Genomic DNA, 26,267 nt, shown 5'->3' with positions numbered 1-26,267 from the left:
GTTGTGGAATTCATTGGCATCGTAATACTACAAGGATTAACACAGAGGAATAAGACATTGTAAATATATAGACAGGTGTGCAATTTTGGATCTACGGTCTTCCACTCAAACTCAGTTTGTGCATCTTTCTGGTGCAGCAACTCTCACTGCTGACCAAAAACATTTCCACACCTAATATTCCCATAGGAGCTGCTGCTGTGACTGTAGTGGGTATGGAAACAGTAATATTATAAGATACTCAGATTGCAGCAACTTGCAGGCTAATGTCGTTATAGCATTTGTTCTGTCCCTCCAGACTCTCCTTGTTGTGTGTGTGTGTGTGTGTGTGTGTGTGTGTGTGTGTGTGTGTGTGTGTGTGTGTGTGTGTGTGTGTGTGTGTGTGCGCTGTCTGTGCCCATGCATAAGGACTGACTGATTGACTGGCTCTATTGGGTGTCTGGCCATGACACACACACTTACATAGACGCGCGTGGTGCCTGCGGGTGAATTCCATCCCCCTCTTCGTCTCTTGTGCTCAAAAAAACCCACCTCTTCTATCTGCACACGCATACACACGCATAGTCTCTCTCCCTCTCTCTCTCTTCTCTCATCCGGCGCAAGAGCCCGGCAGCGCGGGTGACGCGTTTTGCGCATTTCCTGCAGCCTGCGCTCACTCACGAATTCAGGAGAGAGCGAGAGGGGACGGGAAACAGAGGGCGTGCGCAAGGACCGAAAGGAGAGAGAGAGCGAGAGAAAAAACCCGAACGAGAGCGGAGCACCGTGATGTATTTGGGGTGCTCGTGAGTCCCCAAAAGACTGCATTGAGGGGGCTAAAAAGGCATTGCTTTCCGAGAGCACGCGCAAATATCGCGGTACCGTGAGGTCGAAGCGAGGAGAGTATCCCAGAAAAGAGTGAACGAGGGGCTGGGAACTGAGCACCAATCCCGGATGGCTAGGCGCGGCTGCTCGCGCTCTCTCCCACCCTGACCCGGGAGAGACACACAAACACCGTGGGGACGCTCCGGGGCTTCACGTGAAACCCAACCGGAGCTCGTAAACCCGCAACTCCTCCCCTCCTCCTCCCACCACCACCACTGCTGTTTTAAATCTCGGCCTGTTTCCGCCGAAACGGATTCTTGTGTGGCGCACGGGACCGACCATAAACAAACAAGGCAGCCGCTCGGGTGGGAGAGTGTTCTGCAAAGCGACCTCTGAAGGGTTCGAGTCTGCGTTGCTACTGCGTTTTTCAGCCCATTAGAGATCAGCTGTGCTGTAAGCGTGCGTGCGTGCGTGCCTGTGTGTGGATAACACAGTGTTCAGATATGGCTGTACTACACTGAGAGTCCAAGCAGCCAGCGGCATTATGGGATGTAACAGGACTGTGCAGTGACCCCGCTCATTGGAAGGAAACACTCTTGTGTGCAGGAACAGGCAGACTAGCCTAAACACACACACATTCATCCTTACACACACACTCACACACACACGGAGCCTGCAGCCATGCCTGTGTTCAGTGGCCTGTTGAAGGTGCGAGTGTGTGAGGCGGTGGACCTGAAGCCCACACCTTGGGCACTGCGTCACGCTGTTGGGAAGAGCGGCTCCTTCCTGCTGGACCCTTACCTGGCCCTGAATCTGGACCACACTCGGCTTGGCCAGACCGCCACCAGGACCAAGACCAACAGCCCTGCCTGGCACCAGGAGTTCTGCACTGAGGTCCGCGAGGGAAGGAGTCTAGAGCTGTCGGTTTTCCACGATGCGCCCATCGGATATGACGACTTTGTGGCCAATTGCACCATCCAGCTGGAGGATCTGCTGCAGAACGGGACCAGGCACTATGAGGACTGGGTATGTGTTCCATGTGTGGCCGTTTCAGTATGTCTCAATTACCCTCCGAGCATTCGGGCAGAAGTCCTCGGGGTCCCCACAGTCACAGGTCTGCATGTGAATATGTGAAGAATGTGTTTGTGCAGGTCAAGCTAAATTTGCTTCCGGACCCTAAAACAAACAGGACCCCCGGTCTCTGCACCAGCCCTGCTGTTGCATTGTTTGCATTGCATATTTGATGGTGCTTGTGGTCACTTGGAGGCATCGGGCAGAAAATGCACAGCGTGCAGTTTGCTCAGTGTCTCCTAGCAGCAATAGCCACACATTTTATAAAGCGTTGAACCAAAACCAGGTTGTTTTTAACGTATGCACCCAGGAAATGGACTAATTTGTCCATTTACTGCTTCACAAACATTCATTTACACATACACACGCACACACACACACACACACACGCACACACACACCTGACTGGGAGCTTCGCAGCACAAATACATGACCACATCATAATGATGTTATTGAATGAAGAAACTGCATTTAGTGTCACCTCTGGACGATAACCAACCCAACTCAATATTGAGGCTGATGAATAAATCCCTCCCTCAGTTGTTGTTTATAGCGTTTAGTACTTTTATTCTGCAGCTTCCCGTCCTCTATCTGTGACGAAGGAGCTGTTTGGACTTGCACCCGATCCGATTTGGGCATCTCAGGTCCAGCCTGTTAGTCGTCCTTCCTCCATTCCTCACATTCTTCATGGTGTGCCCTTGTCTTTCCCCCTGCAGAGTTACATGTATGAAGCAAACACACAAACAATGTTGTGAGACTTCACCACAACCTGGTTCAACGTCGTCAACAAGTTTCCACTCACTGCATGTTGACAGATGCGCGCGCTGCAGCTCAGCGGCGGGAAAGACTCCTTTCATTTGTGACGGGTTCTCGTCAGTTATCTCATTTGCGTCTGGACTGCGACGTCGGCCGGCCACATGTAGATCTGTATGTAAGGGGTTAAAGGGCCATTTGTTTGGGCTTTTAACATGTGATCTTGTTCCACTTTGTTTTATCTTCCTCTCGCTTTACGTTCGATGAAAGGCTGATGAAGGACAAGCATTCAGGGAGCTGTGGACACGCATTTTTTAAATGTGTAGCTTTAGCTCATGACTTACAAAATACATACATTTTACTGTCGACCATTCTCCAAAGCGTATTCAGTCATTTCAGTTTTTGCAAGTACACAAAAAAACAACAATAAGATGCTTAATCAATTACAGTGAATGTTAGGTGTGCTTATTACAATATTATTACAATTTATTCTGTCAAAATGGCACATTTGTAACTGTTTTTAAAAACTCCTCAACGCCCGAGTTTTTAAAACAGACTCTGCTCTCAGCCGGATTAACATATGACTGTGACATGATGTACAAACAGAGAGGCAACAAAATGTTCATTGTGCTGAGTTTCCGATCTCATATTTTAAGTCGTAGGAAGCTCATTTCCACTCTGCAATGCTGCTACATTGTTATGAAGCTTTGCTAATAATGAATTGACACATAGTTATGTAATCCTACACTGTATCTGTATACAATTGGCAGATAAATAGACACACACACACCTCGTCCCTCAGCCAGCCAGAGTGAGGTCAGAGCATATGGATCACTGTGTTGATTAGCCACATCCCATTGACCAGCCGGCCGGCTCGTCGATACATCTGCCTCACAGTCCCTCCCACTTCTATTCCGTCCCCCCCCCTCTCCTTCATTCCTCCACTACTCAGCACTTCTGCCTCCCGTGTCTCCCTCATCCTCTCCTCTCCAGCAGTGATTCCCCTCTCATCTCCCCCCCCGCCTTCATTTACCCATCATCCTCCTCCTTCCTGCCTTGCTTGTGTACCTTGCACTCTCCTCTTTCATCTGCTGCTCCTACTTTCATTTACTCCTCAGTCTGCAGTGACGGATGTAAAGTTCAGACTCCGGTCAGATCAATCGATTTTTCCTCTTAAACATCACACTCATTTATGTGTGTATGTTTTCAAATAAGAAATGGCCTCAATTCTGTCATTCAAATTTTTATTCTGTCAATTTATTTTCCAGGGTCTAAGGTGACATCTTCAAATTGCTTGATGGAATCCAACAGTCCAAAAATCAAAGATACGTCTACAATGAAATAAAACAAAGAGAAGAAGCAACGTTTCACATTTCATAAGCTGGGAAAAAAGAGAATGCCATGACAATTTTGGCTTCATATATTATCTAAATTGTTGTAATTTGCCGAATGATCTACTTCAGGGGTCTTCAACTAAAATTCCAAAAGGTCCAGATTGAGAAAATCTCCTTGGGCAAAGGTCCGAAACATTACAATAATATCTAACTCGCGCTATTTAGTGCCATATATATATATATATATATATATATATATATATATGGATCAATTATATAGTTATATTTTAACAATTATTATTCTCAGTTTTCAAATTGAACTGGATGGATTATAAATAATACATAGAAATACATAAATAAATGTTCTTCTCATTTCAAGTACAGTAAGGGCTGGATTAAAGAATAACTGACATGTGCATCTTAAAATAAAGTAATTCATTTTAGAAACATTAATTTCACTGAATTGTCCTGCAGCTTTAAATGCAGTTTTAAATTCAGTGAGCATGGACTTTATCTGTGGTTATTAACACTTGTTTCAGCTCTATTCTCTCTGGTAACATCATTGTTGGACAGTGAATTCATGCGTTAGGATTCTGATCAATTTGGGCTCTTATGTGTATTTTCTGTGTCTTCATTTAGATGTGAGTGGGTACGTTTGTTCAAAGGAGTTGTGCTTTGTCTCGTAGTGCGCTTCATTTGCCGCTTTTATCAACAGTTATGGTTTCTGAACATATGAGACATGCTGGATTTAACTGCCTGCGGGAAGAATTAACATAGAAGAGTCTGTTCATTCATGCTTGTAAATTATATTCTCTCTGAACACCTTTCTCTTTTTGGACAACGTCATGTGAGATAACCTCTCTGATTAGCGCAATTTTCCTGCTCTTGTTTCTATTTCCTCGTCTCTCCCCGTCTGTCACGGTGTGTGTAAACCTCGCTCAGTCGGGAAACTTGTCAGAATACTCACATTTGATTGGCTGAGCTTCACAACGCATTGGTCGGTGTCTCCTGCGCCGCTGAACAAGTACCGTAACGGCTGTATAAGATGCGCCGCTTAAAAGTAAAAACTCGCTGCCTAATATGTATGATTCCGAAATATCGATTTTAGGTCCCGGGTCCGGATCCGGACCGCGGTCCGCCAGTTAGAGACCCCCGATCTACTTGTTTCAGCACCAAACTTTAGCCATGCCGAGCAGAGATCGTCCACCACTTTGGTCCGGACTAAATGATCTCATTGAGTTTGATACTTTGCTTTATGATAAATGACTTGCAAAACTAATGACATTCCCATCAGCTTCAGCTGCACTTTGTGTTGAGTGCGAAATAACATGTCCGCATGCTAACATGCTAACCTAAGATGGTGAGAATGGTAGAAATCACCTCAACCAGCAGTGGTGTCTGTCAGACAGAAGAGTGAGATTCCTCAATATGATGCCATAAACTTGTATTAGATGGCATGGCGTTAAGATGAACACTGAGGCTTGTGCACCTCAGCTCAGTCCTTTTTTTACTTCCTCCTCCCTGCTCGTCTCATCCCACCATCCCTCTCCTCTCACCCTCTCTCTCTCTCTGCTTCCTCTTCTCTTTTCTCTTCCACCACCTCTCCATGATACACCTCCTGTGGACCCGAGCGCTGTTGGCCAGGCTGCCGCTCTGTGCCGGGCTGCTGCTCTGTGCCGCCGGAGAAATATTAACCAGGCTTTGATGCTTATTAATTGTCCCACTCAGTGATTGAGATGCTCTGTGGAGCCCATCCCCATGGAGACAGTGACAGCCCTCCCCTGAGAGAGAGAGAGAGAGAGAGAGAGAGAGAGAGAGAGAGAGAGAGCGCAATGTTTAAGTTGTTTAAACCCAAGTTTTTTTGTCTAATAAGTTAAAACGTCTTATGTCACAAAGTCACTGCCATAACGTCACTATTTCAAAGATGTTATTTTAATAATAAATGTTAATATTGACGCAACATATCTTTTATTGGTGCACACAGTTAAGAGCAGTAATTGGTAATTGCCCTTTATGTAAGCGATCATATTCATCCAAATCCTTCTGCCACGTACTGTAGTTTAGTTGTGTTCTCTCTACATAAAGAGCCTGGTTTAGTCCACTTTATTTCTGTTTTTAAAATGAGTCTTTAGGGTGTAAAATGTCTTCAATTAAGGTTTTTGAAAATGGCAGTTCCTAGAAGTTAAGAAAAGGGAGATTTGGGAAGGTGAAAGAGAAATGAAAGTACGCACAAAGGAAAGAGGAGAAGCTGTGGAGAAGAGGAAGATGTTGATGAGGGAGGGAGATGAGGTGTAGAAATAAACCGTGTGTACATATAAATAAATCAAGCTGGAGGCTGCTGGGAGCTTCTAAGACATGATGACCACGCAGTGTAACGTTTCCTCTCAGGGACACGGACCACGTCAGATGTCAGCCAGCCACTATCAACACACACTCACATGCTCATACTTGCAGCAGCCAGGATTAATGACGGAAGGACTACAATAAGAGGCCAGCCCCCATCCTGTTTTTTAGTCATTTGTTACCAAATGACCGATGCAAACAGTGTAACACTTCTATACTTGTAGCTGAATTTATTATGTTAATGTTAATATTTGATTGAACTGTCAGCAATGCTGACATCATAGGCTCCACCCCTCAGTGACCGGCTGGTTAAGTAGTACAGACTGGATTTAAGATGCCCTGGTTTCACCGTGACAACACACACACACACACACACACACACACACACACACACACACACAAAAGATAAACCCGGTGCTCTGCCCACTGATGCCAAATCAGGTCAGCCTTTAGTGTGTGTGTGTGTGTGTGTGTGTCTGTATTCTAGAGGGTGTTTAATGCATGTTGTCTGTGATAGGCAAGCAATGGGGGATATTTGAGAGCTCTGGGACAGCAGGTGGAATGAACACTGCCTCTTTCTGTGACCGAGAGTCTATTTTTGCATATCCACAAAGAAGATTTCAAACTAATTTGTATTTTATTTTCAGTCATGGAGAGAGGAGCGATAAACAATAGTTTTCTTAACTGAATTCAAGTCGGCATCTGATACCGGGACAGATCTGGATTTCTTATCTTTTGACCAGCTAGTCCCCTTTTAAAATAAAGATTTGGTCAATTTAAGTTCTTCTGCAGACTGATACTATAACTAACGTGATATATTTTTTACTGCACCCTTTTCCTCTTTTAATTAAACAAATTAAGTTTGTGTCCATACTTGATACGAACTTGTTCTATGCTATTTTGACACAGAGTTGAATCCATTGAAAATGATTGCAATCGGAATCCCAACATGGTGAGAAACGGGGCTTCCTTCGGCAGCGTGAGTCTTCATGAGGTGTGTTTTCATTGAGACAGATCCAACGGCATTGACTGTCTGATCTGCAGCGGCTGCTCAACAGGCCGTCTGCCGGTCCATCTGGATTTCTCACACTCGTCCTGATATGTGTGTGTGTGTGTGTGTGTGTGTGTGTGTGTGTGTGTGAGCTTTAAGACGAGTGTACAGGAAGATTTGTTCGGTAATGTCGATTCTCTTAAATCAAATTCTCCTCCTGTCTAGTTTCGACGCTACTGGACCGTTGGACCCGTCACTCGTGGCGGGGGGGGGGGGGGGGGGGCCTTGTTGAATTTCCCCCATCCTCCCCCCTTTCACCACCACCGCCACACAGCTCAGCTCCTCTTACATTATTAGCCATCTGTGATGTGACATGAAAGATGCATGACTCCCATGTTGTCACACTCAGCATGGGCCTCCTGAGTGTGTCTGCAGGCGGACACGCTCACACACCACTGAGTGATAGAAAGAAGGGCACACACACACACACACACACACACAGAAACACACATGTTGTTCTGTGAATATCGTCGAGCGCTCTCAAAGCCGAAATTTGTTATTTGACAGATGGATGTGGGAGGCTGTCACTGAGACTAAACGCTCCTGAGAGAGCTGTCTGGTTGGACAGAGATAGCGAACTAGATGGACGACGAGTGGGAGGGGGTTAGCTCCACAGTATTGATAAAATACAAGCTTTGAGTGCCCTGTCTGCTTGTTTGAGTGCTTCGCTGTGCTGCTGCATATGGTGTGTGTGTTTGAGTGTGTGTTTTCATTCTGTCAGAAGTGTGTGTGTGTGTTTCTATGTGTGGTGAAGGGACGAGCGCAAGAGAGTTAAGCTTGTATGTGTGTTTAACGCGAACCTCCCTCCGAAGTCCATTTTAAAATCTCCTTTAAAAATCTCCTTTAAAAACACACACACACACACTCAAGCTTCTTGTATGTGTGTGTTTGTGCGAGTGTGAGATGGTTTGTGAAGTTCCGTCTCCCTGGCTGTATCTGTGTCCTAATTGGACTAACAAGATTCATGAGGCGAACTAGATTCTCCAGCGCTCTCTCCTCCCGCTATCTTTTGTTGTCGGGACGGTGCAGCGTGTGTGTGTGTGTGTGTGTGTGTGTGTGTGTGTGTGTGTGTGTGTGTGTGTCTGCACACTGCAGGTTAAATCCAAGTCAAGTTACAGTTCATTTAACAGGGGAGGTGATGTGGATAATATCTTCTGAATTGTATATGGCATTCTATTAGTGCTGTCTAACTGTTAGGCCTTAATCCATTACTGGGTTGATCGTAAATACATCTATAATAATAAACAATTTGCCCAACCCTGACCTGAAATGATCCGACTTTTGCATCATTAAACTATTTGACGCACCTTTGTCAGGCGCAGTTGAACCCCCAGTTGACTCGATAACATTAAAATGCCTGAGGGGTGTTGATTTTTACAATAGTACATGTGTATTAGTATTTGCGTTGTCCTGAATTACCTGCTGAAGGGTTGGGCTTAATGAAATGGGTTGTGACAGTTCAAATAGAGACAGGTGAGCTGAGAATCACAGAAAGGGAGACTGTAAGTTGATCCCAGCAGAGTTTAGTCCAAGTCTTATTTATCCAGTCGTATGCGTCTTCTAAAACTTTACCATTTAAAACACTTTGGACAAGTCTAAACTCGCTGAGCATGCGTGGGACTGTTTACGCAGAAGTCTTTGTTCGTGGAGGCAAAGTTCTCTTGACACATTCAAGGTAACACAGGGTGAGTAATTACACAAGTGGTTCATTTGTGGGTGACGTATTCCTGTCTTCATGACAGCATTATTAGTGTTATTTCTTTAGATATCGTGGATTCTTTTGGCCATTAATCATGTCGTGAAAATCTGGTATTGTGACAGCCCTAGTCCCAAATATAAAGCCCAGTCATTGTGGATGTCGGCTCGCTGACACCAAGACCAGTGTAGATCTGGTGTGAACCACAATGTTCCTGCCTAATAATCTGCTACTCTGTCCATTCATCACTTACAAACGAACGTACAAATATCGGTCGTTATCACAAGAGCTTTAATAGCACTTGCTTGCTCTACATTATCTCGTTTATTGAACACATACATTGTTGATTCGAAAGCGATTTAAACTATTTTAAAAGCTCTATGCTAAAAACATTACAGCAGCACTGCAACCATAGAAACGTCTGTTGCTAGGATACACGGTTACACTGCAGTAAAACGGCAACCATAGGAATATCTGCAGAGTCAACGTCATCGTCGGATATTAGGAAAATAAAAGATTTCTTTCTTCTGACGTTTCTGAAACGGTCGCATTCTCGTGTGTCTTAACAGCCAGTTGTTCGTTTCTATGATATCTCCACTCAACGCATGTTTGTTCTGTAATCCATCAGGTCAGCCTGTAAGTAATCAATGCTGGCTATACGGAAGCCTTTTGGATGGAAGCATAGAAACCATAATATATATTATATATATATATATATATATATATAATATATAATATATATATATTAATATATATAAGCCTGTGATGATAGAGGGTTGCATCTGCATTGCCTGTTTCAAATAGCGTACTGTGTCCTAGGTTCTACTGGGTTGTTTTACTCTAAAGTGTAAATGCAGTAGCTTACTGGGATATATATATATTCAACACTGGCATGGTTTCATCTCCAAAAAACACAAATCTGTGTCGTAGTAATTCTTATAGATTTGGATAGAAAAGTGCGAGCTTGAAGGCAACTCGCCGCCCAAGTGGCCAGTAATTGGTGATGTCAGAGCAGTGCAGTTTTCTTGCCTACCTCAGGATGCCGAGCACTAAATCAATGATGGTGCTGTCTGTTTTGCTCCACTCTGTTCCAAATCACTCTCCATCTTTTGAGCTGAAATCCCCGCCGAGATGCACCATTACGCAAGAGGTTACATTTGGGGATTAGCACATCATTTTCAAGGGTAGACATCAAGAATCCAACGCCGTTTATAGGTCACAAATCCCATGCAGTTGTTATGTGTTATACACGCCACAAAAGGACGATACTACACGTATGAGCATCAGTGCTACATTCTCTGTGCCTTTTATTATCTTTAGCTTCATATTCCTGAACATAAGGGATGCCACTAATGATTATTTTCATTATTTTACTTGTTCATTCAGGAGTGAAATTGAAAGATGGCATCAAAACTTCCCAGAGCCCAAGGTGACGTCTTCCAATGTCTTTTTTTGTTTCATCAAAAATCTAAAAACTCAAAGGTATTCACTGTATATGAGGATAGATGACAAAGGAAGGCAGCAACGCCATTGACACTTGTTTTTGCTTCAGAAACAATAAATCAATTACTGTCGAAATAGCTGCAGATTCATTTTCTTTCAACTGATCCCCTCTACTTGACATTAATCGCACCCTGCAAATGCCCCAATTGTGTATTCACGTTATTCATCTGACAGCACTCATTTCAGAGCTTATGACTGAGGCGCCATACGACATACGAGTCCTGAGTCCTCTTCACGTGATTGTGTGCCGTTGCTGCTGCCTCTACATGAGATGTATGCAGCGTGTCTGAGGCCGGTTCCTGTGCGACCTTTGTGTCTCATGTTCAGCAATGCATGGACATGTGTGTGTGTGTGTGTGTGTGTGTGTGTGTGTGTGTGTGTGTGTGTGTGTGTGTGTCCCTGGCTGTGTGCGAGTCTGACTGTTGCATAAGAGGATCTGCTGCTGTCCCAGAGCTTAACTCAGGATTTAAACCTCTCTTTCTCACTCTCTCTCTTCTTGTGTCGTCTGTCTCTCTGTCTCTCTGTTGCACTCCCTCTAATCTCTCCACTTGTATGTTGAAGGGGGGGGGGGGTGATGCCATTATTTGTTGCATAAGTCTTGTGCGTATGCAGGTTGTATGTTTGCTTATCGAGTATTATGTTTGAGCATGAAAATTGTTCTGTTCCCAGAATAAATTCGCCTCCATTTTGACGTCACCTGCTCAAACACAAAGAACTTATTATGACCGGTAATTCAATATGTTTAACAATAAATATCTCTTTTATAAAACTTTCATTATTAATACAAATAAATAATTAAATATGGTGATTTGATCAGCTTTCATTTATTTCAGTTGTGTGTGACGTATGCCATGTATATAGAGGATTCATGGATTATAACTCCTTCGGCTATCCTCCAACAACTCGTCCTTTTTCACTCTGAACGTCTCCGGGAGAATAACGCGAGAAATCAATTGTTACCATTTAACAACTTTCCTGTTGACACAGAGAGGACTGGGCTCGCTGGTGATCTAAAAATAAGAAGGTTGGATGAGACTCCACGAGCATCACTCTGTCCAACATGCAATGCTGCAAATTTGTTGGCTGCAAACTCCTCGCAGCACAAGAACATTTGGTCAGGAAAGCTGATTTGACTCTGTTGAGGACTTCATGTGGTTAATAGTAACAGCATATCCGCTATGATAATATCCAGAAAGTTAATGTCATGCCTTATTAATCTCTGAATGAAAATGTTATCCACCCTGGAGCAGAAAGGAGAAATAGAACTGTTAAATGATTGCAACACACACTAGATAGGTGGATGAATACATCATAGGTCACCTGTAATCATTAAATGAACTGTAGCTTCATCACTTGAGCGGTCCACGAACTTTGTGTCTTCCTGCTTTCTCAAGCAAGCCTTGCAGGAGTAAATGGGGTCTACGGTGATGACGGTGAGGATAGAAAGGAACCCATTGATGAAGATGGTGATGAGAATGGTGGGGGTGGGGTAATGTGAAGATAATGACCTCTTCCATGTGCGGTGGTGTTTGTTTGTCTCCCCCCCGCTGCGTTCACTGTCCAGCTCACTGATTTTCTTTCTGTCCATCTCTTCGTCGGTTGCAGATTGACTTGGAGCCGGAGGGGAAGGTGTACGTGGTCATCGATCTGTCCGGATCCTCGACTGAAGGTAAAACCAACGCACTATTTTACCGGTGAAAGGAAAGGTTTTACACATGAAAACACACATGCGCACACACGTAGGCGTGTTTTGATGGAAAGTACAGCTTTAGGTAAAGTTGAGATGGTGAACTTGTCAGGGATCAGCTGCCCATTTACACATCCAGCAGTCTGAGAAACATTAGCATTCAATAGGAGTCGTGTTTCTTGGCACCTGACAAAAGTTTGGGTGCCGCCCAACTCTTGTGGGAAATCTCTGTCTCTTCAGCTTCTAAGTGTGTCAAATCTGCCTCCTGTGGCCGACAATGAGCGCAGTGAGAGCGAGCCAAAACATTACAGTTTTGGGTCGTAAAAAGCTGATCAATTAGCTGAAAGATGCTTAAAACGCTACGTAGAGCTGGAAGGAAAATGCAAAGTCAGGGATAATTCTTTGTGGGTTTGTAACTACAAGTTCCCTCTTTCACATCACACATTGTCATTCGACCCGTTAATGATACAAAAACAGTGATTAGTGCAGCTTTAGTATATTTTGGCGTGCATAAAAAACAACTAGATAGCATTCAATTTGTTATTAAATGTACTCATTATTGTTCTCTGTCATGAAAGTAGCAGGAGTTACGTTTTTCAGTAGTATTGCATGACAAATAGACCTGTAATTTGAATAAAATGATCATTTAAAGCCTTGTAAAATGTTCGTAATATCCCTTAAGACTGATGTGGTCTTGTTGTTTTACTTTACAATGAGCTTCCTTGACTGTTTTGGTTCACTCTCACGGTTCTCAGAGCGTCGTTTTTCCGCCCCGGCAGGCAGCGGTTTTCAATGAAGAATCTCTAAAAACCCACTGTACACCACCTGCTCAGCCCCAAACGGCAGACAAGCACAGTTAGAGACTAGCTGGTGAACAGAGAGAAGTATTTATCAGCTAAAAAGAGTCACATATTTTCCCTCAGGCGTTGGTGGAGACCAAAAACAGAGTGAATGTTGTTTTTTTTATATTTATTCATCTGGAGGACACAAATATGACTCCATAACAGTTGGAACTGTTTGATAACGTGTTCACCATGTCATCTTCAATACTGTTAACACATTGTTATTGTGTTCACTACCTGTTTCTGATGCCCCAAAGTGGACAAAACATCACTTATTGCAGGTTTAACACAAGACTGCCGGTTTCAAGGCACCCCGGCACATCTCTGAAAACCAATTTACATATCTCACAAGGCTGACAGCCAGTCTCAAGGCACCTAGAAGCAGTGCATTGTGGGACAGTTCAGTATGTGAAGTAAGCTCACGTCTCATTTCTCATATATATCACATACCATGTGGTGTGAATGCACGCCGTACTCAGTTTCACGCCAATAGCGCGGTTAGTATGCGATTGCGATGGAATGATTGTTTCCTGTTTTCCTAGAAAGTTACATAACAGAATTCATAGAACTTTCTCCTCCTCGCTCTTGTTCTCTATTTCCCTCTCCTCTATTTGTTTGTACTCATTAAACATGGAAACATCTCTCTCAATTAGCACTTTCCGCGCACACACACGCGCTCAGTCACATGCTGCCCGATAAGAGTGGCTTTCACCGGCACCTGTGTATCTTCACACCTGGTTATAAATAGAAATCGTTCTCTGCCTTCCAAGCAAAAGTGTGTATGTATATATATATATATATATATGCAGCAGTTATATTGCAGCGGTATAGTTTCTCTATAAAGACGGCTGAAGAGAGCAGTAGAGGGTGAAGAGAGAGGGAGTTGATTCTTAAAATAGTAGGTGAGATTGAGCCACGGATTACACACACACACACACACACACACACACACACACACACACACACATACATATGCAGAATCAGGCATCAGAGTCTTGCCGTCCTCATCGATGATTGGACACTCTGTGGTGACCTCACGACCCACTCCCCACCCACTCCTCAACTTCCTCCCTGAGTTCAGCTGGCATGAGTGCTCGTGATGTTAATGTATGCTGATAAAAACAAATGGTGTGTGCGTGTGTGTGTGTGTGTGCGTGTGCCGATAGGAGGATAGAGAGATGGAGGGTGAGAACTAGAGGAAGAGGTGGTATTTTTAGCAGATTTTATTTTTCCCCCCTGGTGCAATCTGTTCTCTGCAGCTTTCGAGGCTGGTAAGAGTTGTTCCTCTCCTCTTTTCTCATCTGTTTGTCTCAGGAAGCAAATAAAGACAATAATCTGACCGAATCTGACCATCTGCAGTCTCTCCCTCTCTGTTTCTTCATCCTTTTCTGTTCCCTTTAAATCTTGTATTCACTTTCATCAAAGCTTAAAAGATAGCTTTCATGAATAAGCACTTACAAATGACCAAAGAAATGTTGTTTTTTAATGTATCCATGTTTTAATGTATCCATGTTAATTACCTGTAAAAAGCATTATGTGCTTAGAAATGAATGACATAGATTCAGTGCAGAATTTTAATTAACTTCAAATTGATCATATTATCATGATATTGATCATGATAATTACAGCTCCGACGATTCGTCGTCGAATGGATTCGTCGATAGGCAGACAAATAAAACTATTTTGATAATCAGATAATAGTTAAAGTACTTTTTCATGAAGAAATGGCATAAAATGCTGTTTTCAGCCTCTCAAATGTAGAGAATTTTCTGTTTTTATATCACATTTAACTGAATATCTTTAGATTGTTTAACACATATATCAGCCATCTTTATTCATCTTCTCGTGATGGAAGATGAAGAGCTTGATGAATGTTTCGTAATTAGTGAACTGCAGCAAAACACTTTATCAAAATGGCTTTGTGATAAATAAGTAATAAGAAGTCGTATCCTTCATGTTAATGATCGCAGCAACAGTTTAATCTTTAATAGTTATTATGTATCTACATGCTAGAATCTGACCCACCAAATTTCTGTTGAGTCAAACTTTGCATTTTAGTTTCATTTGTTGCTTATTTTTTGACGTCATTAGAACACTTAAGTCCATCCACCAATAGTGCACAGGGGGGTCTGTGTCACACATTTCAAATGGTGAATTTATTGTTGCTGTGACACAAGACAAGTATTACAATCTTAATGGGACTTTGTTCAAATGTATCCACAGTCTTATTCAGTATTTTAGGAGGGACTTTAAAGTGACACTTACACTTATTTAACTTTACTGATTGCTGCTATTTCAGAAGTTCCAAAGAATAAAAAAGTATCACTTTTAAAATGTTGTAATTTGAAACTTTTTGAGTCGAGGTGTACGCAGCCTTTTCTACCTTTCGTTTATTTAAATTTTCACAGATGTATCCACAATCGTATCCATATTTGAGGAGCCGCTTCAACTGTCACTTCAACTTCATCTCCTCCAAATACCTCAAAGCACTCAATTAGATATTGCACACACACATCAACAGTAAGAAAATGTTGTTTTAATCTTAATAGATGTTTGTCCACACAAATCTATCTGCGGTCGCTTGAGAAGCAGATGGATAACTGCCACGGTTGTATTGTTACTCATTTTTATGTCACATTTGTTTTTTTATCACCATCTGTAGTTCAGCTTTTTTTCTTCCTCTCTGCCTTCGCTGTCTGCTCGTCTTCTACACGTTTCTGTCAGATCTGAATTTTCTTCTCGCCCGTATGTGTGTGTTTATTGGACGGCCGTCATTCAGATGAACCAGAGTACGTCTGTCTCACCGACGAAGGCTCCTAACTGGTGTTGTACCTCATGACCCTCCTTGTGTGTGTGTGTGTGTGTGTGTGTGTGTGTGTGTGTGTGTGTGTGTGTGTGTGTGTGTGTCCAGGACAGATGGATGATGTGTTATGTAAAACAAAGTGATCCCAGTAATGGCCTGTTAAGCTGTCTCCCCCCCCTCTCACCGACACCACCATCACACACGCACACACACACGCACACACACTCCTACTCGCACACACAGTCCCTAGACAGCCTGTCTTTAATCGAACTCAACAGTAACCACATCTATAACGCACCCTGGAGAGAGAGGGTGGGGGGGGGGGGGTGAAAGACAGGCAAACTAGGACAGGAGCGCAGAGGGAAGGCGTGTGTGTGGGAGTGAGAGTGGAGGTGGTTCTCTTGTCTGAAGATTACCCTCGGAAAGCATTTATCTTTCCGGGGAGATGCAGCGAGGAAGGGAACGGCTGGTTGGATGGCGCTCGCTGAGGAGGAGTATTTTAATATGCTGTCCTTCGTTTTATTGCCCACACATGAAAGTATAAATAGCATGCACATGTACGTATGCATAGGCATCTGGTAGGTGTGGGGTGTTTGTATGTGAGGAAGAGTGAGGGGGGGGGGTGGGGCGAGGAAGATGAGAGGCCGTTGAATGATTAAACATCTCAAGCAACATGATGCAAATCATCCGTATTTGTTTAAAGCGTCTCAGGAAGTGAAATATATTCGTGGTAAGAAAACAGCACTCTAAATTCGCTCAGGAACACAATTTATTTGCAGGGATTCGTTTTCTGTAAATAAACTTGTGTGTGTTTACCTGACAGCTACGGGGACCAATGAGAATGAGGAGCGGGTGTTTCGAGAGAGGATCGGCCCTCGCCGGCGACAAGGCGCCGTCCGAAGACGCGTCCATCAAGTCAATGGACACAAGTTCATGGCCACCTACCTGAGACAACCAACCTACTGCTCACATTGCAGAGATTTTATCTGGTAGGCACCAAAAACACATATTCGACCCCCACGTACCTGCTGTTATGTTTCCTTAAACCAACCTCTCATCCGATAGGGGCGTGCTGGGGAAGCAGGGATACCAGTGTCAGGGTGAGTACTTTTCTCTGGCGGCTTCCAATTTCCCTGCACATCATTTATTATTTAAGCATGAGAACTCAAGAGGGATTACATGTTGCTGAACGACTGCTGTGATTTGGTCTCAAGCCACCGTCACCCAGAGCCACAGATGACCTGCATTACACCAACAACATCTGCTGTTAGAAACGCTCATGAACATTGTGTCAGTTTCACATTTTCTCAGCATGTTTTCTTCAGTGGATGCAAATATGCTAAACATTCAGCTGGGAGTCAAAGTGCTACTTCACTCATTTGTTGAGGCACTCAATTGCTGCTCAGGAATTACAATCATATCACAGTAAGCCCGCCCTAAAGCATACTCCACTTTAGGTTGCAGCTACACAACACTCTTATTATTCTATTGTTTAAGAACGTTTAGATTGCACTGTTACATTTTTATATCGACTTTTAAAGTGGGTCAGTCACATTCAGCCGCTACTCGACCCCCTTAATAAGGTCAGTGTGGGCTTGGATATTAATTCAGTGTATCAAATCGATGCTTCACTCGTGCATCAGAATCACTGGAGAACATAACTTTTATTCTTCCTGGTCCATCTTATCTCGGGGATATCATCAGTTTTAACATCTCATACTTATTGTCAAATGTTATAGGCCAAACCAAACTTTAGTCGATAAGTTTTAAACAACATCCGTGAACACCTCATGTTGATGCTGTGCTTCCAGTGTGTACGTGCGTCGTCCACAAGCGCTGCCATGAGCTCATCATCACCAAGTGTGCCGGGATGAAGAAGCAGGAGGACACGCCTGAAGAGGTAAATGCAAACGGCACACATGGAGTATTGTTGGTAGAAATTAAAGATTTGTTTAGAGATGTTCAGCTCAGAAGAAAATGTCCTCTTTAACATTTATTATTTGTTGAAACACACTTTGCATCATGTAGGAAAAACTGAATATGAGCACCATTCAGATCTTTCGTGAATAAATCTTTGTTACTTAAGGTAACGTGTACACCGTGTACTTGAGCCACATGCATTATTCCTCCGATAATGCGACGGTGACCTCTTTGTAACACTGTGTCTGTGTGTGTGTGTGTGTGTGTGTGTGTGTGTCTGTGTCTGTCTCCCTCTGTAGGTGGGCTCACAGCGGTTCAGTGTTAACATGCCCCATAAGTTCAGTATCCACAACTACAAGGTCCCCACCTTCTGTGACCACTGCGGCTCCCTGCTGTGGGGCCTCATGAGGCAGGGCCTGCAGTGCAAAGGTGAGTTCAGGTGCAGTGGGGACTTTACAGTGTCAGTGCACACGGGATGCGTTTGGAGCTGCTTGTGTTTTGCAACCTCATTGAAGCCTAATTGTGCATATATTTAAAGTCAAAGGCTTTGAACAAAGAAACACAAATGTTTCTGGAAACGTTAGTGCATCTTATAAAATCACTTTAAGTCACAATGAAATAAAAAACATTCTCGTTCCAGTTTAATGGTAAATGCCGACGCATAGACTTGTATCTCTGCCAATAAGGATATGTTCTCCGTCGTGCAGAAAAAGGGAATACTTTTTTGATTCTTATAAAGAATTTTGTAACATTTTGAGAAAATCTTTGCTATTTTCCGATGAAATAGTGCACAAAACGAGCCATATGTATGTATGTATATACAGTACATATATTTAATTAATGATTTTATATCATTGTTCAATTAAGCAAAAAAAGGAAGCTGCAGTCTCTCAAATGTGAGGATTTTGTGCTTTCCTGTTTTATAAATAATTTGAAATGTAATGAATTTATCTGAAATAATTTAAATGTTTGATATATTTACGAAGCAATGTCTTCCCAAAGTAAAATACCACGAGCAAGCAGGTAGGGTTTTACAGTGCATTGATGGACACCTGTTTGCTGCTGATCACACCTTCCAGCGCAGGCAACATTTAAAAAATAATTACAGTGATTGAGCCAGAAAGCCTTCCTGGGTTTAACCTGAACCATTTCCATGTGCTTTTGTTGTCACGCAGTTTGTAAGATGAATGTGCACAGACGGTGTGAGACCAACGTGGCTCCTAACTGCGGTGTGGACGCCCGAGGAATCGCTAAGGTCCTGGCCGACCTGGGAGTCACGCCTGACAAGATCTCCAACACCGCACAGCGCAGGAGGAAGGTAACGAGGACGATGCTCCGGTAACAGTGGAAACCTCTGTGTTCCCGTCTGTCCAGGTCAAATTGATCACGATAAGCGGATGGTTATGCGTATTTAAAAGTCAATTGATTACGATCATCATTGAGAGTAAGAATTGTAAAACAATGGTTTTCTGAGAAACTGGGATTCAACTCTCTGATTTAAAGAGTTCAGCCCAAAGGAACGGCCGTGTTTGTGTGTCTCTCTCTCCAGTTGACTCCAGGGCAGGACCCTCCCCAGTCTCCTCCTGAGCTCTCCCAGACTGAGGACAACAGCTTCAGCCAGCCAGCTGTCCCCACCTCCCCCTCACAGCAGGGTAACACTGAACACAACACACACACCATCAGAAAACACAGATTTGACACAAACAGGCATTTCAAAGCCCTTTGAGAAGCGTTCTCAGCAGCATGTGGTTTTACTGTGTTAATTTTACCAGTAAGAGGTAGTATTTCCATTTCAGGAATAATATTGTTGCTCCTTTTAAGAAGTAAGCAGTTGAACGTGTTATTGTCCTTGTATATATAAGACTAAACGTACATTATCTAAGTACTAACCCCCACCGCCCACCACCAGTTGCTTGTCACGGTTAGTCATCGTCCTCTCACACTTTGCAAGCTGAGAACTGAAAGTTAACTTTCTCTTTGTGGAATGATTCCCACTTTAGTTTCACGGAGCCAAACGTTGATGAACAACAACAACACTGCTGCTATTTAATCACCCTGGTCAGAGATAATGTAACTGAGTCATCACAGAGGATGTGATCATCATTTTAAAGTTTATTGAAAAGTAATCGGTCACAAATAATGAGCAACATTTAAAAAAGAAAAAAGACAGTCGGCCTGTTTTCGCTGATGTCTGATCTGCTTTTCCGTTGACACCCGTAGACTTGGCACAGTTAGATCGCCTGCAGGACGCGCTGTCACTCGACCAGCAGGGACCCCAACACTCCCCCTCCACCACCTCCTCTTCCTCCTCGTCCTCCTCGGCAGGCAGGGAGAACGGACAGATCCAGAGGAGGAGCCTCAAGGACTTCAACTTTATCAAGGTTCTCGGCAAAGGCAGCTTCGGCAAGGTGCGACGACACAGTGGAGGCGTTTGACAGTGTGTGTTTGTTTACTGCTCATGATGTTCATAATTGAAACAGGGTGCTTTTTTTTCGTTCTTTTAACGCCCTGTTCATCATGGCTCCCATTATTCATAAGAGACGTCAGTGTTATCAGGGACCAGAATAGAACAATTCACATGTCAATTATGTTTGTATGGAGGCAGCTTCTTTTACACATTTCCTTTCACTGCGTACCATAGCAAACAGTCAGACACACCTTTTCCTATCGTTGCCTTTAGTTTGAAAACATTAACAAACTAAATGGCGAAAGATCGCTCATGCAGTAAGGGGATAACATTAAAGCTGCACTCATCAATGTTTTTACATTAACTGAGCCTTTTAGCATCTTTCAGCTCATTGTTTTGGTTGTATGGTTGCAACTTTACTGTTTCGTTTCACCCTCACCGCTCTCGTTAGTGTTGTTTTTCTGGCAACAACAACAACAGAAAATGCTCTGACGAACTGATAAACACTACCTGAATAGCCGACGCATTTTCATCCCAACTCGTCACATCCTGATGGTTTTTTAGGACCCCTTGGTGTCAGTTGGCGAACAGCTGTCTGTAACACGATGTCGGTTTCCAGCGGGACACGAACAGCGGCCTCTTGGTTGAAAGTCCTGTGTTTGTTTGACCCACTCACCCTGTGAGGTTATTTCTGATGCTCATACGAAGTCATCGGAGTCTTTGAGAGTCGAATGACGCTGCGGATCAGTTTACATTGTAGTTACTTAAAAAAGCCCGGTGCGTTTCATACAGGGTGTCTTGTGGAAGGGTGTCGGATGCCGAGGGGCCTGACAAAGCGTCGCTATTTGACGCTCTGGGAATGAGAAGGGGCGTGAACAGCACAAAGCAGCTGACAGACAGAATTAGCAACGAGCAGCTGAACATTTAGCAGCTAAAGTGGAGACCGAAACAGAACAAAAAGTCCATCAGGTCATCCCAAGTATTCAGGTGTCTTGTTTTGTCAGACCAACAGACTAAAACAAAAAAGATTCTCAGTTTAATAGTAGTTTTTCACTCTGCATTCTCGATTTGACAAAGGTCTTGTAATGCTGATTTCATACAGAGCAATAATTTCCTCCCTGTCTCCCCCATCTTTTATCTGTTATCCAGGTGATGTTGGCGGAGCTGAAGGGGACGGAGGATGTTTACGCCGTCAAAGTTTTGAAGAAGGACGTGATCCTGCAGGACGACGACGTGGACTGCACCATGACAGAGAAGCGCATCCTGGCCCTCGCCCGCCGACACCCCTACCTCACCCAGCTCTACTGCTGCTTCCAGACACGGGTAGGACCACCAAACAGCACACACACGCATGCAGGGTGTGATAGCGCCACCCTGTTTTCTCCGTCCCATACCTCTCTTTTTCTCTCTCTCTCTCTCTGCAGGATCGTTTGTTTTTTGTAATGGAATACGTGAACGGAGGAGACCTGATGTTTCAGATTCAGCGATCCAGGAAGTTTGACGAGCCTCGCTCTCGTTTCTACGCCGCCGAAGTCACCTCAGCCCTGATGTTCCTGCACCGCAACGGGGTCATCTACAGGTAAACGTCCCCGGTGTTTTTTTATGTGTCTCAGCTGAAGACACCCTGAACTGCTTTGGGAAAACTAGAAAGCTAGAAATATCAAATAGATTCTTCATAATATTCAGATTCTGTCTTGTTTTAGAGGCGAATCCTCGTGGGAAAATCAAGAGATTATCAATTATTTGAAGAACTCGTGGACTATTAAACAATTTCACAAACGATTATCTCACAGGAACATGCTAGAGGGTGCATGACAACATATTTCACACTTTAATTGCATTTCATGGTGATTGTCACATTTTTTTTATTTTACATCGCGTGCTCACTTCTCTCAGCGAGTCCAACTGTTACGGAAAGCAGGTGGTGCTGATTCTCTCCCGGTCTGTCTGTCTTTGTCTCTCAGGGATCTGAAGCTGGATAACATCCTGTTGGATGCAGAGGGACACTGTAAGCTGGCGGACTTCGGCATGTGCAAAGAAGGCATCAAGAACGGAGTGACCACCACCACCTTCTGTGGCACGCCGGACTACATCGCCCCTGAGGTGAGCTGAACCGTCCACAGGCCGCTCTGGACTCCGGTTTATTCTCCCTCGGTTCTTCTGTAGTCTCAGTGCACTTACTGAAGTTTCTTAATCTATTCCTTGTCACTGGTGGACCTGTGTTACAGTATTTCCTGTCCTCCATTGTTGAACCGTGTGCTGTTGTTGGATTCAGATCCTGCAGGAGCTGGAGTACGGAGCCTCTGTGGACTGGTGGGCCCTGGGGGTGCTGATGTACGAGATGATGGCCGGACAGCCTCCGTTTGAAGCCGATAACGAAGACGACTTGTTCGAGTCGATTCTCCACGACGACGTCCTCTACCCCGTGTGGCTCAGCAAAGAAGCCGTTTCCATCCTCAGAGCGGTACGAGTCGTCTCTGCAGCACCACACACAACATTTCCTTTGTTCGATTGTTAATTAGGGTTTGAAGAGCTGTTCAATTATCTTCAAGAGTGCATCAACTAAATATTTCTGTTACACAGAGTTTAGACAAAATCATTCAAAAGAAGATTTTCTGAAAAATAAATGAACAGCGATTCTTTAAAAACCCAGAAGGTCGTTCAACGACATTTACAACTCTTCAGAAGATCCTGAAGAACGTATTAGAAAGTCACATCAATGTGGAGAAATATAACTGATAGTGAAGTCCTGAATGTTTGGTTCATAACTTCAGCGAGGACATTTTCATCCCCAGCTACCATCTTTGTTTGGATTAGATAGCAGAACTCGGAAACATTTTTATGATGCAACAGATGGAATATCTTTTTTATCCAGATGGTCAAAAGAGGATTCTTGAAATACATCAGAATGTATTGCTTTTTTTTTTCTTTCCTGTGACTTTAATCTAATGGTAGCACATGACTGTACATATAACTGTTGTTTCAACACGATTTAAAAGGCTCGATTTTATTGTTTAAATACAGTCGTTTAAATGCTTTCGGAACAACAGTTCAATGAAAACTAGAAGCTCACCTTTCAGCCAGATGCAACCAGGTGTCAACATGACTTTTCACCTTGAAATCACCGTGCTGCATTACAACATGAAAGACTGTGATCGCCAAACTTTTTCACTTCATGCAAAAAGGTTTCGCTCGGAGATTATCAGGTGTTCTTGTTGTCATTCGCGTTGCACTATCATTCACGTTTCTATCGTCAGAGCTGCACACGAACAAATGAAACGCATTCAAAGTGCACTTAACACAGAGGTGTTACGCTTCTCCTTGCTCTGATACCAGGCAGAATAAAAAGAAAGTCAGTCAAAGAGGTTAAAGTAATAACAATGCGATCATAAAACCAAAGTGCTCTTACAATACTGAACAGGCAGCAGAACAAAAGAGACACGGCTTTCAGTCGCAGTAAATAACACCAGCACTCTGCTGACCTGTTTCATCACTCCGCCACTACGCCTCTTTGTTTGTGCCACAGAGCCATTAATGCCTCGCGCTATTATTAGCACTGAAATGCTTTTTGCTCAACCCCTCGTTCCGCTTCTGTCCTCTTCATTTTATGGAGGAAACCACAGCTGAGGGTCCTAAAGGGGGTTGGTTTTCAGACTCGGACCCTTATGTCCGTGGGCGGGCACGGCGTAAACGTACTAGGTGGCCACACGTGAGTATTCTGATTAGACTGAACACATTGTTTGTATCTATACGGGGGAATATGCGCGTCTGCATTTTCGCTGATGCGGAAACAACAGTGAAGTCTTTTGCAGTTAATATAGGTCAGTGGGAATGCAGCCTGCCTGGACTGCAGACGAGGAAATGGAACGCAGCTATTTTCTGGGGAGCTGCCGAGATCTGGACGAGATTTCGGACCTGCAGAGCGATACAAGTAAACATGACATAAACCATAGTACTTACTCTCGCGGGAAAGTGGACAGGAGACACGCTGCTGCCGGAGGAGCCGCTGACTGAGTTTACTCTGAGCATTAAGTCGCTAAAACGGATCTGAAAAGTCGGCAAGTCGAGTGAGAAAGTTGGCGACATGGTGTGTGTGTGTGTGTGTGTGTCCCACAATAAAAACATGATACTCCACACACACTTATGTTGCAAGATATTTGAATACAAAATAAACTGGATGAGTTTTGGATAAAGTACATCCAATAACATGATGAGAATAAATCACGACCCAAAAAATATGTATGATAATAAAACTGATTTGAGGGGGGGGGGGGGGGAATTGGAACTCAAAAAATGTGTATTGTGTGTGTGTTTGTTTGTAGTTCATGACCAAGAACCCGGCCAAGCGTCTGGGCTGCGTGGTGAGCCAGGGCTGTGAGGAGGCCATCAAGACCCATGCCTTCTTCAGAGAGATCGACTGGGTGCTGCTGGAGCAGAGAAAAGTCAAACCGCCCTTTAAACCCCGTATTGTAAGTAACAAAACATTTAGTGATGGAAAGAAAGAAGGAAAATATAAACAACATCTAACTTTTACTCATTTTAGGCTGTATTTGATTTTGGTTGAGTTCATGTGTGGCTGCAGTTGTGTAGTTGTGAAATGCTCCTTCGCGAGGATGCTTTTCCGCTCGCATATACTGGTCTGTGCGCTCGTATCACGTAGACGTGCCAGATCTTTATGTGTGTGGGTTTTGAGAAGAATTAAATCGCACAAGTTATGCATGTACGTAGCGGTGCGCGGCGCATGACAGACTGTCACCGATCCAGTGTCACTGAGGGTGCGAACCAAATCATGTGCTGGTGTGACCAACTGAGAAAGTTTGTAGCATCAGTGCCACCAGTGGAAAAGTTAAAGTCTAGAGCCCTGGTACCAAGTGTTCTCTTCACAGTAGAGGCAGTGAGTCTCAGTGGTCAGAAGGTGTCGCTCTAACGTCACTTTTGAAGCACTAGATTGAAGTGAAGTTTCCTCCTCTGACGTCTTTGCCCTGTGTGTGTGTGTGTGTGTGTGTGTGCGTGTGTGTGTGTGTGCCTCTGCAGAAGACCAAGCGTGATGTGAATAACTTCGACCAGGATTTCACCAAGGAGGACCCCGTGTTGACCCCCACGGACGAGGCCATCATCCGACAGATCAACCAGGAGGAGTTCAAGGACTTCTCCTACTGTGCCCCCGAGGAGACGCAAACCTAACACACACACACACACACACACACACACACACGCACGTATCCAACAACACTAAACCTGACACGCATGTATGCACACATCGCTGACATTCATACATGTGTAGAAACATAAATCCCTTTACAAAACACACGCACACAAACACGGCCACTCCTTTACTTTGAAGCTATTGGTTGTTGTTACTTTTTTGAATATTCTTTACTTGCATTGTGTTGTTCTTGTTGCCTGGATTTATTATGAATATAAATATGAATATGACTATGAATATACACAGCTGCACATGCTCTTACACACACACACACACATCCCCTCGTTGCACACTTTTAATGTAGATTTACACACGCACTACAATCCCAAGTTTTACTCCAAGACAAACACGCTCACTGCACATGCTCAGACAACCAAACACACACACACACACACACACACACGTACTGCTTCTCTCCCCCAGCACCAGGACTGTACAGTGGGTGCTGGGTGCAGAGGCCTGTACATAGCCTGTGTTGAGTGGCTGTATTGTGTCGGTATTGTCTGCTAGTAAAGGAGAGTCGTGGCGCATGGACAAGCACCCTACCTGTGTTATTACTGTCCTAATTGTGGAGCAGTTAGGGCCAAATATTTGTGCAATACCCTGACTATCAATATATTTTATTTGTTTCGTCAAGTGTTATTTTTGTCTTTTCTTTTCTCCTCAAAATGTGTTTTTTGTGTGTGTGTGTGATTGAACTCTCGTGCTCATCATGCTCCTGTCTCGTGTGTATAAAGTGAATGTCGAGCTTACAAGTTGCAGGCTATTGAACTAATTATGTGGAGCAGAGTGTTACAGGCAGCCTGTGTAGCAGCGTGAAGCCCGATTTCCAGCTATTTCATCCATCTGCTAG

At 43.8% G+C, this 26,267-nt stretch overlaps 1 protein-coding gene across 1 annotated transcript; it reads left to right on the top strand.

Annotated features, from left to right (window-relative positions):
* Window positions 1-697: 697 nt before the first annotated feature.
* prkcea (protein kinase C, epsilon a) lies at window positions 698-26,050 on the top strand. The gene is made up of 15 exons (XM_079293801.1): window positions 698-1,824; window positions 12,155-12,218; window positions 16,705-16,870; window positions 16,947-16,981; window positions 17,693-17,781; window positions 18,101-18,230; window positions 18,977-19,119; window positions 19,351-19,453; window positions 20,022-20,209; window positions 21,358-21,531; window positions 21,633-21,787; window positions 22,173-22,311; window positions 22,484-22,672; window positions 24,531-24,677; window positions 25,243-26,050. The coding sequence occupies exons 1-15, from the start codon at window positions 1,480-1,482 to the stop codon at window positions 25,390-25,392; spliced, it is 2,217 nt and encodes a 738-aa protein (XP_079149927.1). The 5' UTR covers window positions 698-1,479; the 3' UTR covers window positions 25,393-26,050.
* Window positions 26,051-26,267: the final 217 nt, after the last annotated feature.

The sequence above is a fragment of the Melanostigma gelatinosum genome, assembly GCF_949748355.1.
Source record: "Melanostigma gelatinosum genome assembly, chromosome: 21".
In the NCBI taxonomy this organism is placed as follows: Eukaryota; Metazoa; Chordata; class Actinopteri; order Perciformes; family Zoarcidae; genus Melanostigma; species Melanostigma gelatinosum.
Note: the sequence above shows the minus strand (reverse complement) of the source record. Positions and strands in the feature narration are given on the sequence as shown.

Bases quoted from the DNA above. Each gene is read 5' to 3' on its own strand.
- prkcea (XM_079293801.1), top strand. From the start codon at position 1,480: ATGCCTGTGTTCAGTGGCCTGTTGAAGGTGCGAGTGTGTGAGGCGGTG. The intron at 17,782-18,100 runs GTAAATGCAAAC...CTCCCTCTGTAG, and splicing joins AGGAGGACACGCCTGAAGAG to GTGGGCTCACAGCGGTTCAG. The intron at 18,231-18,976 runs GTGAGTTCAGGT...GTTGTCACGCAG, and splicing joins GCAGGGCCTGCAGTGCAAAG to TTTGTAAGATGAATGTGCAC.